Raw genomic sequence first — 12,165 nt, forward strand, 5'->3', positions numbered from 1 at the left:
AGATGGTAGGGAAGTGTATTTTTCTTTTCTTTTTTTTTTTTGGCCTTAAAAGGCTGTAGTGCCAACATTTCATTCAGGTTTAGGTCTTTAGATTCAGTTTTCTTGATTCATTTGGCAGAGATCGCTTCTCCAAATTTGAGTAGGGTTTTGGAAAGTTGTTCAACTCCTCTCTTGGCAACAGAGGGCACAGTATATTTCTCCTCTGTCTGTGCCCCTCAGACCAAGGTTGTTTCCGGAAGCCACGGCATGGCTCTTCAGCACAGTGAGTCACTTGATTATCTTTGCTCTGTGATTTGCAGTTGAGAATGATTTGCATTCTTTTCAACCAAGTATTTTCCTGATGGTTGAGTAAGGTATTTAACTCTCACTTATCTTCCTATAGCATGTTCTTAAAATCTTCTTAAAATTATCCTTCACCACAATCTCTGCTGTTACAAAACTTTTGAAATAGGATTTTCAAAGGTGCATAAAACAAATGAGAACAAAAATTAGACTAAGATCTGAACTTGATTGCAGAGGTTAATTTTAACACTATAAAGCTTAGCCTCTCAAGAATTTTGGTGGTTAGGCTTTTGACATATTTATCTTTTCAGCTGTCATCATGACTCCAACTCGAGAACTGGCTTTACAAATTACTAAAGAATGTAAGAAGTTTTCGAAGACCTTGGGCCTTAGAGTGGTCTGTGTTTATGGAGGAACAGGAATCAGTGAGCAGGTAGTTATAAAAGGAACATTCAGTTTTTCCAATCTTTTTAAAAATTGAATGACAATGATGTAAAAGTGATTTTTTGCTTTAGTGTTTTCTGTATTGATTGCTTCTAAAATCTTTAAAATGAGGTGTGAAAATAATAGTAAGAATGAATTATGTTAAAGTTATATTTTAGAATTTTTGAGTCATTTTCATATCTTAGCTTTCCGGTGCTTGTCTTTCCCCACTCAAGGAAGCAGATTATTTTCTCCATTTTACAGATGTTCAGAAAGGTTAAGTTGACCAGAGTCTTCAGCTTAGTAAAAGTTTGTCCTAGAATCTAGGTCTATGATTCCTGGACCAACATTTATTTTCTCTAATCTAAATGACATCTTTAAAAGATGGTTTTGAGTGGGATGTATTAATATCAGGGTTTCATCTGCATTCTTAAATGATTTTAGTGAGAATTATTTAAACATACCTTCATTCACTCTCTTTAGATTGGCATTTCTCCATGTGTCTTCTAAAAAATGCTAGTCATCAGATATTTTGCTTTAACTAGAAGAAGGAAAAATACTGGGTTCTGTGGTCAAATAAATTTTGGAAATGTTGGACTATGCAAAGTTAAAATTTTCTTTCCTGCAAGACTTCTTAGTTGTTAATAAGCTAATGTATATTGTGATGCTAGAAAAAAACGGGGTAAATTAAGTGGCATTTTCTGAACATATTTAACCCCAAAACCCTTTCTGAGGACTTGTCTTCTCAGATTTTAGACACATCTTGGGAATATTTGCTTTTGTTATCCCAATGCTATTTTAAACACTTGAACTTAGTTTTCTAAGTTTATCTGTGTCAGTTTTTTTGGCCATAGCCTATAGTAAATACAGTCACAAAATAAGCTGGTACATGCATGCATATTTATATGGAGGTCAAACAAAGTTTTATGATGTCTAACAAAGACTGATGTTTTCCATTCTATTTCATTTTTAAAACGCAGGTTGTGACTTACTGATTTTGTGATTCACTAATGGAAACAAATCTCAATTTGAAAAACATTGATCTATCAAATTTCTTTATTTATTGCTCTCTCATATTTTTTTCTTAGTTTTGTGGAGTCGTGTCAAATTAAAATTGGTAAAAACCTCTGGTTTTCATTGATTTCAAAGTTACAGCATCATGTGGTCTTTCTGCTGCTTCCTATTCCTTTAGTAGTGCGCCAGCATTCCAAAGAATTAAGCAGGAGGCTTTGGTGTCTTCTAATCAGACCTGGCTGTCTTACCTTATGGAGCTCTGCAAGGACCTCAGTCAGTATTTTCAAGTCTGTAAAGAAGAATTAGTGATAAATACACTATAAAATTTCATCTTTTCTTATTAGATTGCTGAGCTGAAAAGAGGTGCTGAAATTATTGTTTGCACACCTGGTCGAATGATTGACATGTTAGCAGCTAACAGTGGTAAGTCAGGGGTGTTGGGGTTTTTTTGTTGTTTTTGTTTGTTTTTTTGTGCTCATTTCTCCTTTTTGAATTCTGTACATTTTTGTTAAAGCAGATACGAGAAACAAGAAACCACCAAAGGGTTTCTACATTTCTTCTTGAAGCTGTAATATCTTGAAATTTGTATTGTAACAAGCTTTTGTTGCAAGTATTCATAATATTTTTGCAATTTAATTAAAAATTTTTTTTCACAACTACTCCATCTGTTTTTTTTTTTTTTTTTTTTTTTTAGCACTTAACGTGGATTCTTAATTCAATTTTGGCCTAGCTTTGCTTTTAAAAGGGTGGGGGACTATTTTTTTTAAATTGTACAATTTAGACATTTTCTCCGTAGGAGCTAGTACTTTCTTACAATACTAGATAAGTTAAGATCTTGCAGCTTCAAGAAAATTTATCTTTTGTAAATGTGCATGTTTTTAGCTGAAATATTGTGCTTTGTTAAATTATTCCCTATCAAAACTGTTACTAAACTGTTGACATTATTTAACTTCTGTGGAGAAAGGCCCTTCAAGATTTATAGAACTGGGCTTCCGAGACTTAAACCATCAAAGGTAGGTAATTTAATGCTGTTCCCAATCTTGCAAAACTAATTGGGGCTGCACATGTTAGTATGGAATACTTAAATATTAGGAAGCATTTATTTTGGCACATTTCTGTTTTTTGAAGAAAATGCTTTCAAAGGTTTCCATTGTAGTATTCAGTATATATATATCGTAGAGTATTTAAAACTTTGAGTAATGCATGTTTCTAATAGCATTTTGCTTGGATTTCTGTGTGCACTTAATTCTAATTCTACATGAAGTTGGTAAAGTGACATTGGTATTGATAAGTCATTGTGCTTGTATAGCATATGAAAAGTTTTGGGTTGAATGCTGATGAAATAATTCCTTGTTTTTTCTCAATGCTGCATTGATTGTCTCCTCCTGAAATTCATCTTGATTAATTTTATCTTTTCCCTTTATCTGTCCTTTTGGTTTATATTTAATAACTGTTTTATACATGTTTTTGCCAGGTGATTGAATCAACAATTGATAGAAATGCTTGTGTTAATCCTTTAGAAAGGGTTTCCTGTCTGTGTATTTAATTTTTTCTGGCTAAGAAGCCAGTTGCATTTATTTAAACCAGTGGGAGCACTGTGTAAAATAGGATTTGTATCTTTGTATAGAAAAATGTATCTATGTAATACATTGATTTTTAAAATTTTTGTGTAATATGTTAGTTACCTAGTGATATTGAATAGCTTATTTGTTTTGACATGCCCGTTAGAAGCTTCTAACTGTATATAAGTAGGTTATGTACTACATAAAGTATTGTAAAGAAAGATTTTCTGCGTCTGAAGTAGTTAGCACTGGAACTTGCTTTCCACACATACGCTGTAATCTCTAATATGTTTTTTCCTAGGTGATGCTGTCAGATAATGGCTGATGTGGCTCGATGCTCCATCTCAGTCTTAGTTTTATGATGTGTTTTGGAGAGGGCTGTTTTCTGAATTTTACAGGTTCTTCAGGCCCTATGATGGTATGCAAGAGACGAGTTTGACAAAATAAAGGGCCTCATATACCCATTGTCAGAAAGTATTTGCCAGTAGATTAAGATATTGTAAACCAAAATTTCTTTTCACTGTTTAAAGATACCTAACTCTCCCCTCTGGTTAAGTCAGGCATTTTAGTTCCCTTTACAGTTTTTTAAAGATTTTGGTAGTCATAAAATGAATTGTGACTGATTTTTAGTTTTCTTTTTGTCTTTATTTTTTTTCCTCATGTTAGGTCGGGTTACAAATCTTCGAAGAGTGACTTATGTTGTTTTAGATGAAGCAGACAGAATGTTTGACATGGGTTTTGAACCACAGGTATTTATTAAATTCCTTAGTGTTTTGAACTATAAACTAAACCTTGTAACTGCCATGAGCATGAAATATTTGTATGATTTCTGAAATTCTCACATACATTTCTGTTGTGTGGTGATGCAGTGGATTGAGGACATAGGGAATTGAAGTAGATATTTATGTTTTGGATTCTTCACTAAACTTGTTCAGGAGGTATTTGTGTAGGCTTTCCTAAGCCGTCTAAAACCATAATTGGTAAAATTAGAAGTGGAGTCCTAATAGACACTTAAGCTTTCGTATTTTATAGTTTTCATTGTACTTCCAAATAAATTGCTTTAATTCATGCTTTTCACTACCTCATGATCTAGATAGCACAGGTTGTTTACATTCTCCAAATGTAAAAACTAAGGCCCAAAGCATTTGTCTAGCTTAGATTTTATATTCTTCATATGTGCAGTTTCCTTCAATACAAAATTTTAGTGATAAAAGCCTAAAGGCTATAAAAAAAAAAAAAAAGCCTAAAGAAAAACATGTTAAAAGGTGGTAGAGGGACTTCCCTGGTGGTCCAGTGGGTAAGACTCCATGCTTCCAATGCATGGTGCCCAGTTTCGATCCCTGGTTGGGGAACTAGATCCCGCATGCATGCTGCAACTAAGAGCCGGCATGCCACAACTAAGACCCGGCGCAGCAATCAATCAATCAACCAGTCAATAATTAATTAATTAATTAATTAATTTTTTAAAAAGGCAGTAGAAATTTTTCTTAGCAAGAGGAGCTGTATGAGTAGTCAGTATGCTATGGATGCCAAAAAAAATGCTTTTAAATCACAAATTGTAGTAATAGAAATGGAATATTGGAAAGAGATATGGTTAAAGTGTTCATTCTTTTCCATTTATTCATGTATTCTCCAAAAATGTATTACCTGTCATATGATAGTGCATGTATTGTGTTTAGGTTTAGGGACCACATTCTAAATGAGATACAGAGGAGCATATAAGAATAAACAGGACTATGGTAACACTTGAGCCGTGTGAGAAACAGTTAAAGGAATGAGGAATATTTAGCTTGAAGTAGGGGATTTGGTAGCATCCTTTAACTCTTTGAATAAAGTCTATCACATGAAAGAAGCATTAAATTTATCCTTTGGGTCCGAACAAGTAGGACTGGGATAGTGGGGAAGCTATAGGGAGCTTGATCTGAGCGTAATGTGAAAAAGGACTGGATAAGCATTTTGGGGAGATTAAACAGGTTACTTTGTAGGAGGGAGATATTGAATATGCTTTTTATCTATGTGTTCTAGTAGAGACAGCAGGTCCATTTGTAGAAAGAGTAGAGCGAGTTGAAGAAGTCAGGTGGAATATGGAGCTAGGTGCCCTTTCCCAGTCAGTTCAGTGGTTTTTATCATATTCCTGGAACTTTGCAACCATCACCACTATCCAATATCAGAACATTTTCATGCCCCCTCACCAAAACTCTGTCCTAATTAGTTGCTTTTGTTTTGAGTCATGTCACTGTGAATTTTTAAAATTCTCCTTTCTATAATGTTTTGTCATTCTGGAGGGTGTAAAAATAGATGCATGTGAAAAAAGAAAAAAATAAAAGGTGCATGTGTTCAATCTTTCATTTTTAACCAGAAATTGATCTCATGGCTTTTTCTTGGTACATTCCTTTGTTTATGGACTGCTTTTTCAGTAGTGCTTGGAGGTACATTCTTTGAGTCTTTGCATGTCTGGAAAGTCTTTGGTCTACCCTCACATTTATTTGACATTTAGCCAGATAAGAGGTGAGAATTATTTTCCCTCAGAATTTCTTTTTGTCTCCATTGGTTTTCTTTCTTCTTTTTCTTTCTTTTCTTTTCTTTTTAAAAAAATATTTATTTATTTATTTATTTATTTGGCTTCACTGGGTCTTAGTTTCGGCATACAGGATCTTTAGTTGTGGCATGTGGGATCTAGTTCCCTGACCAGGGATTGAACCTGGGCCTGCTGCATTGGAGTGTGGAGTCTTAGCCACTGGACCACCAGGGAAGTCCCTCCATTGGTTTTCTTGAGAAATTCAATATTACTCAGTTATTAACCTATTGTATTTAATTTGTACTTTTTGTCTTGAAACTTTTTGGATCTTTATCCTAATGTTCTATGTCATTTAGGCTTGTTTTATTCAACTAGTGTCCTGACTACTTGGTGGGTTCTTTCCGTTAGAAACTCAAATCCTTCCCTTTTGAGAAATTTTCTTGAATTACTTTTTGATAATTTCCTTCTCTTTGTTTTCTGGAACTCTTTTTTTTTTTTTTAAATTGTTTTATTTATTTTTTTTTTTGGCTGCGTTGGGCCGTCGTTGCTACGTGCGGGCTTTCTCTAGTTGCGGCGAGCGGGGACTACTCTTCATTGCGGTGGCTTCTCTTGTTGCAGAGCACGGGCTCCAGGCACGCGGGCTTCAGTAGTTGTTGCTTGCGGGCTCCAGAGTGCACACTCAGCAGCCGTGGCACATGGGCTTAGTTGCTCTGTGGCATGTGGGATCCTCCCGGACCAGGGCCCGAACCCGTGTCCCCTGCATTGGCAGGCGGATTCCTAACCACTGCATCACTGGGGAAGCCCTGGAACTCTTATTATTTGAATGTTGGACCTTTTGGACTCATCCTTTAATTTTCTTAATTTTTCTTAAGTATTTTGCATCTCTATCATTTTGCCGTACTAGGAGATTTCCTAAACTCTAAGCTTTCAACCTTTCTGTTGAATTTTAAAATTCTGCTTTCATAGTTTTAATTTCTAAATGTTCTTTTCTTTTCTCTGAATTTTTATTTTAAATGGCATCCTGTTCTTGTCTCATAGATACAGAAATTTCTGAAGTTTCCCTGGATATTGATAGTTTTTTGAAATTTTCATCTCCTTGCATAGTCTCTTTCTCCCTTCTTGCTTTTTTTTTTTCTGTGTTTGCCAGTACATTTGAAAGCTTTAGGTTAAACAGATTCAAGAACACTAAAATAGTCTTACATTTGTTAAAGAAATCAACTTTTAATTTTCCTACAAGGAAAACACCAGTTCCTGACTATTTTTTACTAGCAAGTTGTACCAGACATTCAAGGAGTAAATACTTATGTTCCTAATCATACTTTATTTCAAAGTATAAAAAAGAGGGAATACTCATCAATTTATAAGGTCATTATAATCTTTTACTTTTAAAAGAGCTCTGTTAAGGTCTAATTATATACCATAGAACTCACTTTATTAAAGTGTGTAGTAAAATGGGTTTTAGTACACATACACGTTTGTTCAGACATCACCACAATTCAGTTTTAGATTTCTTTCACCAGAAAAATGTCTTGTGCCTGTCTGCATTCATTTCCTGTTTCCACCTCAGCCCGAAGCAGCCAGTAATTTGCTTTCTGTCTTAAAAGATTTGCCTTTTCTGGACATTTCATATAAATGGAATCATACAGGGAGTTCCCTAGTGGTCCAGTGGTTAGGACTCAGTGCTTTCACTGCTGTAGTCCGGGTTCAGTCCCTGGTCAGGGAACTAAGATCCTGCAAGCCGTGCTGTGGGGGGTGGAGGGGGTGGAGAATCATACAGTATACATCTAGCTTGTATTTATTTCACTTATCATATGTGTTTGAGCTTCATTCGTGTCCTAGCATTTGTCAGTACTTTATTCCTTTAATTGCTGAGTAATTAATATTCCGTCATATGAATATATGTCATATTTTGTTTCTCCATTAGCCAGGTGATGAACATTTGGATTATTTCCATGATTAGGAATAATGCTGCTAGGAACATTTGTATACAAGTCTTTGTATGGACATACTTATTCGTATATTTTGAATAGATTACCTAAGAGTAGAATTCCTGATTGTATGGTAATTTATGTTTAACTTTCTAAGAAACTGTCAAACTTTTCCATAGTAGCTATTCCATTTTATAGGCCAATATAATATTGATACAGAAATCAAACGTTATGTTACAGTTTTATGTACAATGGTGCAAAACCCCTAAAAAATATATTAAGGAACCAAATATAACAATGTTTAAAATAGATAATCATATCGAAGTTAGTATCTTTTGGATGCAAGTCTGGTTTAACATTAGAAAAATCAAGTAATGTAATCTACCCTGTTACCAGAATAGAGGGAAAAACCATACTATTATCTCAAATAATGTAGAAAAGCATTTGGTAAAATTTCACTGATGGTTTAAAAATTCAGCACACTAGGACTAGTAGGGAGCTACCAGAATAAGCGTATAGCAAACCTTACACCTAATGGTGCAACGTTGAAGCTTTTAACATAAGAAAAAATTAAGTAGTGAACACTCACTCAACACTTCGCTGGAGGTCCTAGCACAGTAAGCAAGAAAAAGGTATAGTATTTAGAAAGGAAGAAACAAGTGTTATCTGCAGATGATATGACTATCTTTGTAGAAGACTCAAAATAATCTACAGATAAATTATTAGAATTGATAAAGAGAATAGTAAAATTTCTGGACACAAAGTCAGTAAAGAAAAGTCATTTTGCAGTTCTTTTCCCAATAAGTTAGAAAATGTACTTTAGAAATCATATAAGTTACAAAAGCTTGAAAAAATAAACTTGACAAAGATGTGTAATATGTATCTGGAGAAAACTGAAACTTTACTGGAAAACATTAAAGAGAACTTAACTCTGAAATTTATGTAAAGATCAAGTGGTAAAGAGCAATCCTCCTGAAGAAGAGAAACAGGATAGGGTGTAAGAGAAGGCACTTCTTGAAAGTCTAGTTCATTCCCATTTTAGGATTTAGTTTTCTTGGGTCTGCTAAGTCAGGTACCACTTAATCAAAATGTTGTTGCTATCGTGTCCTATCTTATTTTCTTTGTCTTTGTTGGTTTGTGTAATTTTTTAAAACAATCCCTGTATTGTTACATTTTACAGGGTTTTTCAAGGGAAGAGAAGTAAGTGTGTGCGGTCAACACTGAAACATTTTTAACTGAAAATACTGGCATATGTTTTAAAGCCACCATTTTGGCTGCTGGGTGGAGAACAGATTTTAGATTGGACAGGAGTAAAGGCAGGAAAACCTGGTAGGAGACAATTGAAATAATCCAGATGAGAGATGGTTGAGGTTTGGACCAGGAGCCCAGGATTTCCACATGCCTTAGGTAGGGCAGCCCCTTTCACAGATATCACATCATCTTTGATTGGAGTAAAAATGTGGTCCTGTGTATTCCTGGCAAGACCTTTACCCTTTCCAGTTTCCAGCCACTCACCCCTGTCTCTCTTGAAACCATCATTAATAATTTTATTCATTATGTCTTTTTTTTTCTTGTTTATGCCATAAGAATCCTAGAACTCCCTGATTCCTCCAGGGCTCTTTCGACACTGAGGTAGTTAATTGGTACCTGTATCCCACTCCCTCAACAGTATGTCCACCATCATTTTTCTTTTTTTTCCTGTAGCTCTTATCATCATTTGTAACATAATATATTTGTTTATCCATCCTCATTAGAATATAAGCTCTATTAAGACAAGTTTTTCTCTATTTTTATTGCATATTCCAAGCACTTAGAACAATGCCTGGCACATAATGGTTGCTCAGTAAAAATGTGTTGAATAGGTGAAGGAAAACAGGAATAGCAATGAGGAATAGTTGCATTGTAGGTTTAGTTTGAAGGTCAAGACTACTGAATTTGTTGATGGATTGGGTGTGAGATGAGTAAGAGAGAGAGTAGTTATGGATGGCTCCTAGATTTTTGGCATAAACCAAAATGACTAGAGTTGCCATTTCTTGAGAGGGGGAAACTATGAGAGGAGCAAATTTTAGGGTAAAATCAATTATAATATTCTAAGGTAACACATTTAAAAGTTACTGAATAGATGTTCTCAAAAGTTCCTTCTACTTGGTTTTACCGTACTACAATTTTTGGAGACTACACTCACCATGCTTATTTGTAATGTTTTCTCAGGTCATGCGCATTGTGGATAATGTTCGTCCTGACCGACAGACAGTTATGTTTTCAGCTACTTTCCCCAGAGCTATGGAGGCCTTGGCTCGCAGAATCCTGAGTAAACCCATTGAAGTGCAGGTTGGAGGCAGAAGTGTGGTTTGCTCGGATGTGGAGCAACAAGTGGTGCGTACAGTCCTTAGGAAACCCCGAGTTCTCCGTATGTTTAGGCACTGTGTCATCCTTTTGGGATTGTTGTGATGTAGGCAGATAATTTCTAAAATTAAATAGTACATATCAACTGAAGCCTTTAACATTTTACCAAATATATATTTTAATTTTATTTATTTATTCATTTATTTCTGCATTGGGTCTTCATTGCTGCATGCAGGCTTTCTCTAGTTGTGGTGAGCGGGGGCTACTCTTCGTTGCAGTGCGTGGGCTTCTCATTGTGGTAGTTTCTCTCGTGGAGCACGGGCTCTAGGCACACGGGCTTCAGTAGTTGTGGCTCACGTGCTCTAGAGCGCAGGCTCACTAGTTGTGGTACACGGGCTTAGTTGCTCCACAGCATATGGGATCTTCCTGGACCAGGGCTCGAACCCGTGTCTGCTGCATTGGCAGGCAGATTCTTTTTTTTTTTTTTTTTTTTTTGCGGTCCACGGCCCTCTCACTGTTGTGGCCTCTCCCGTTGCGGAGCACAGGCTCCGGACGCACAGGCTCAGCGGCCATGGCTCACGGGCCCAGCCGCTCCGCGGAATGTGGGATCCTCCCGGAACAGGGCACGAACCCGTGTCCCCTGCATCGGCAGGCGGACTCTCAACCACCGCGCCACCAGGGAAGCCCAGCAGGCAGATTCTTAACCACTGTGCCACCAGGAAAGCCCTACCAAATATATTTGAATTTGCTCTTCCATGGAACTGTCTGTTTAAATGCTCTTTTAATTTTTTTCACCAGAAGTGGTGGGCTGGTGATAAAATATCACATACCTATGTTATTCTTTGGTTAATAGGATGTGAAGTTAAGAGTCAGAGAGAGAACAGATGATCATCTGTCCACATTTGTAGGCCTCTTAGTCTCTGAAAGTTACAATTCTTTTTTTTTTTTGTCTTAGTGGTTTATCAATTAAAATCAACATTTTCCTACCCCTTCCTAAAGTTATAGGAAGATGTTTGTTGTTTATTTATTTGCCACAAATAAAATGAATATTTTTGTTCATGAAATGTATTTGGATTTTTACTCCATTAACTTGGTACAATGTGTTGTTTTCAGATTGTGATTGAAGAAGAAAAGAAATTCTTGAAGCTACTTGAACTTCTAGGCCATTATCAAGAATCAGGATCTGTCATTATATTTGTGGATAAGCAGGAACATGCTGATGGTCTTCTGAAAGATTTAATGAGAGCTTCTTACCCTTGCATGTCTCTTCATGGAGGTAACGTTTAATGAAGTCTCTGTTAAGTACTTAACTTAACCAAGCACTGTGCTGTGTATTTCCTTTGTCTCTAATTTAGCAGTAAATTTTATGTCATCCATCCATGTCAGTTTTCATTCACAACAGTTCTGTGGGGGGTAAGCATTATTTTATTTCATCTTAGTGATAAAGAAAATAAGACAGCAACACATTGGTTTGATCAAATTCCATAACCATTAATCAGCTAAGGAGGAATTGAACTTAAAATTTTTTTTTCAGCCCAAACCCCCAATATTTATTTGCAAGTTATTTATATGTACAACTAATGTAATATTATGCTCTTTTTAAACATTAACGCACAAATTAAAAAACACAAAAATTGGAAATATTCTAGTATTTTCTTCCCACTCCCCCAACGTATCATATCACACACACCCTATGTTACCTCTCCCCTCCAACCCCCTCACCCTCCACCATCACTTCGGAGCCCCTGCTGTAATCAAAGGGAGCCTTTGGAGTTTCTGAAACAGAGGAGGGGCATGGTCTCTGTTGACTTTCCCAAATCTGCAAATTAAAAAACAGACTGAGACATCAAAGAACTGCAATTGCCTTAGAGCGCTTTCCACGTGCCAGGAAATGCCTCAGTGCTTTAGTATAACTCATTTAATCCCCAAAGCAACCCTACGCTATACGTACTATATGTACAACTAATGTAATATTATGCTCTTTTTAAACATTAACGCACAAATTAAAAAACACAAAAATTGGAAATATTCTAGTATTTTCTTCCCACTCCCCCAACGTATCATATCACACACACCCTATGTTACCTCTCCC

General features: G+C 35.9%; 1 protein-coding gene across 3 annotated transcripts in view; it reads left to right on the plus strand.

Annotated features, from left to right (window-relative positions):
• The window catches only part of DDX46 (DEAD-box helicase 46), a 56,015-nt gene that overhangs the window by 16,374 nt on the left and 27,476 nt on the right, over positions 1-12,165 (plus strand). For all 3 annotated transcript variants that reach the window (XR_008618124.1, XM_007107058.4, XM_055086770.1), the window contains exons 11-15: positions 594-715; positions 2,064-2,142; positions 3,948-4,030; positions 9,939-10,103; positions 11,187-11,349. Coding sequence is in view for 2 of the 3 variants with exons in the window: in XM_007107058.4 (XP_007107120.1) it covers positions 594-715; positions 2,064-2,142; positions 3,948-4,030; positions 9,939-10,103; positions 11,187-11,349 (612 nt within the window). In the remaining variant the exon portion in view is untranslated. The remainder of the gene's footprint in view (positions 1-593; positions 716-2,063; positions 2,143-3,947; positions 4,031-9,938; positions 10,104-11,186; positions 11,350-12,165) is intronic.

Source organism: Physeter macrocephalus, chromosome 8, assembly GCF_002837175.3.
Source record: "Physeter macrocephalus isolate SW-GA chromosome 8, ASM283717v5, whole genome shotgun sequence".
NCBI classification, from domain to species: domain Eukaryota; kingdom Metazoa; phylum Chordata; class Mammalia; order Artiodactyla; family Physeteridae; genus Physeter; species Physeter macrocephalus.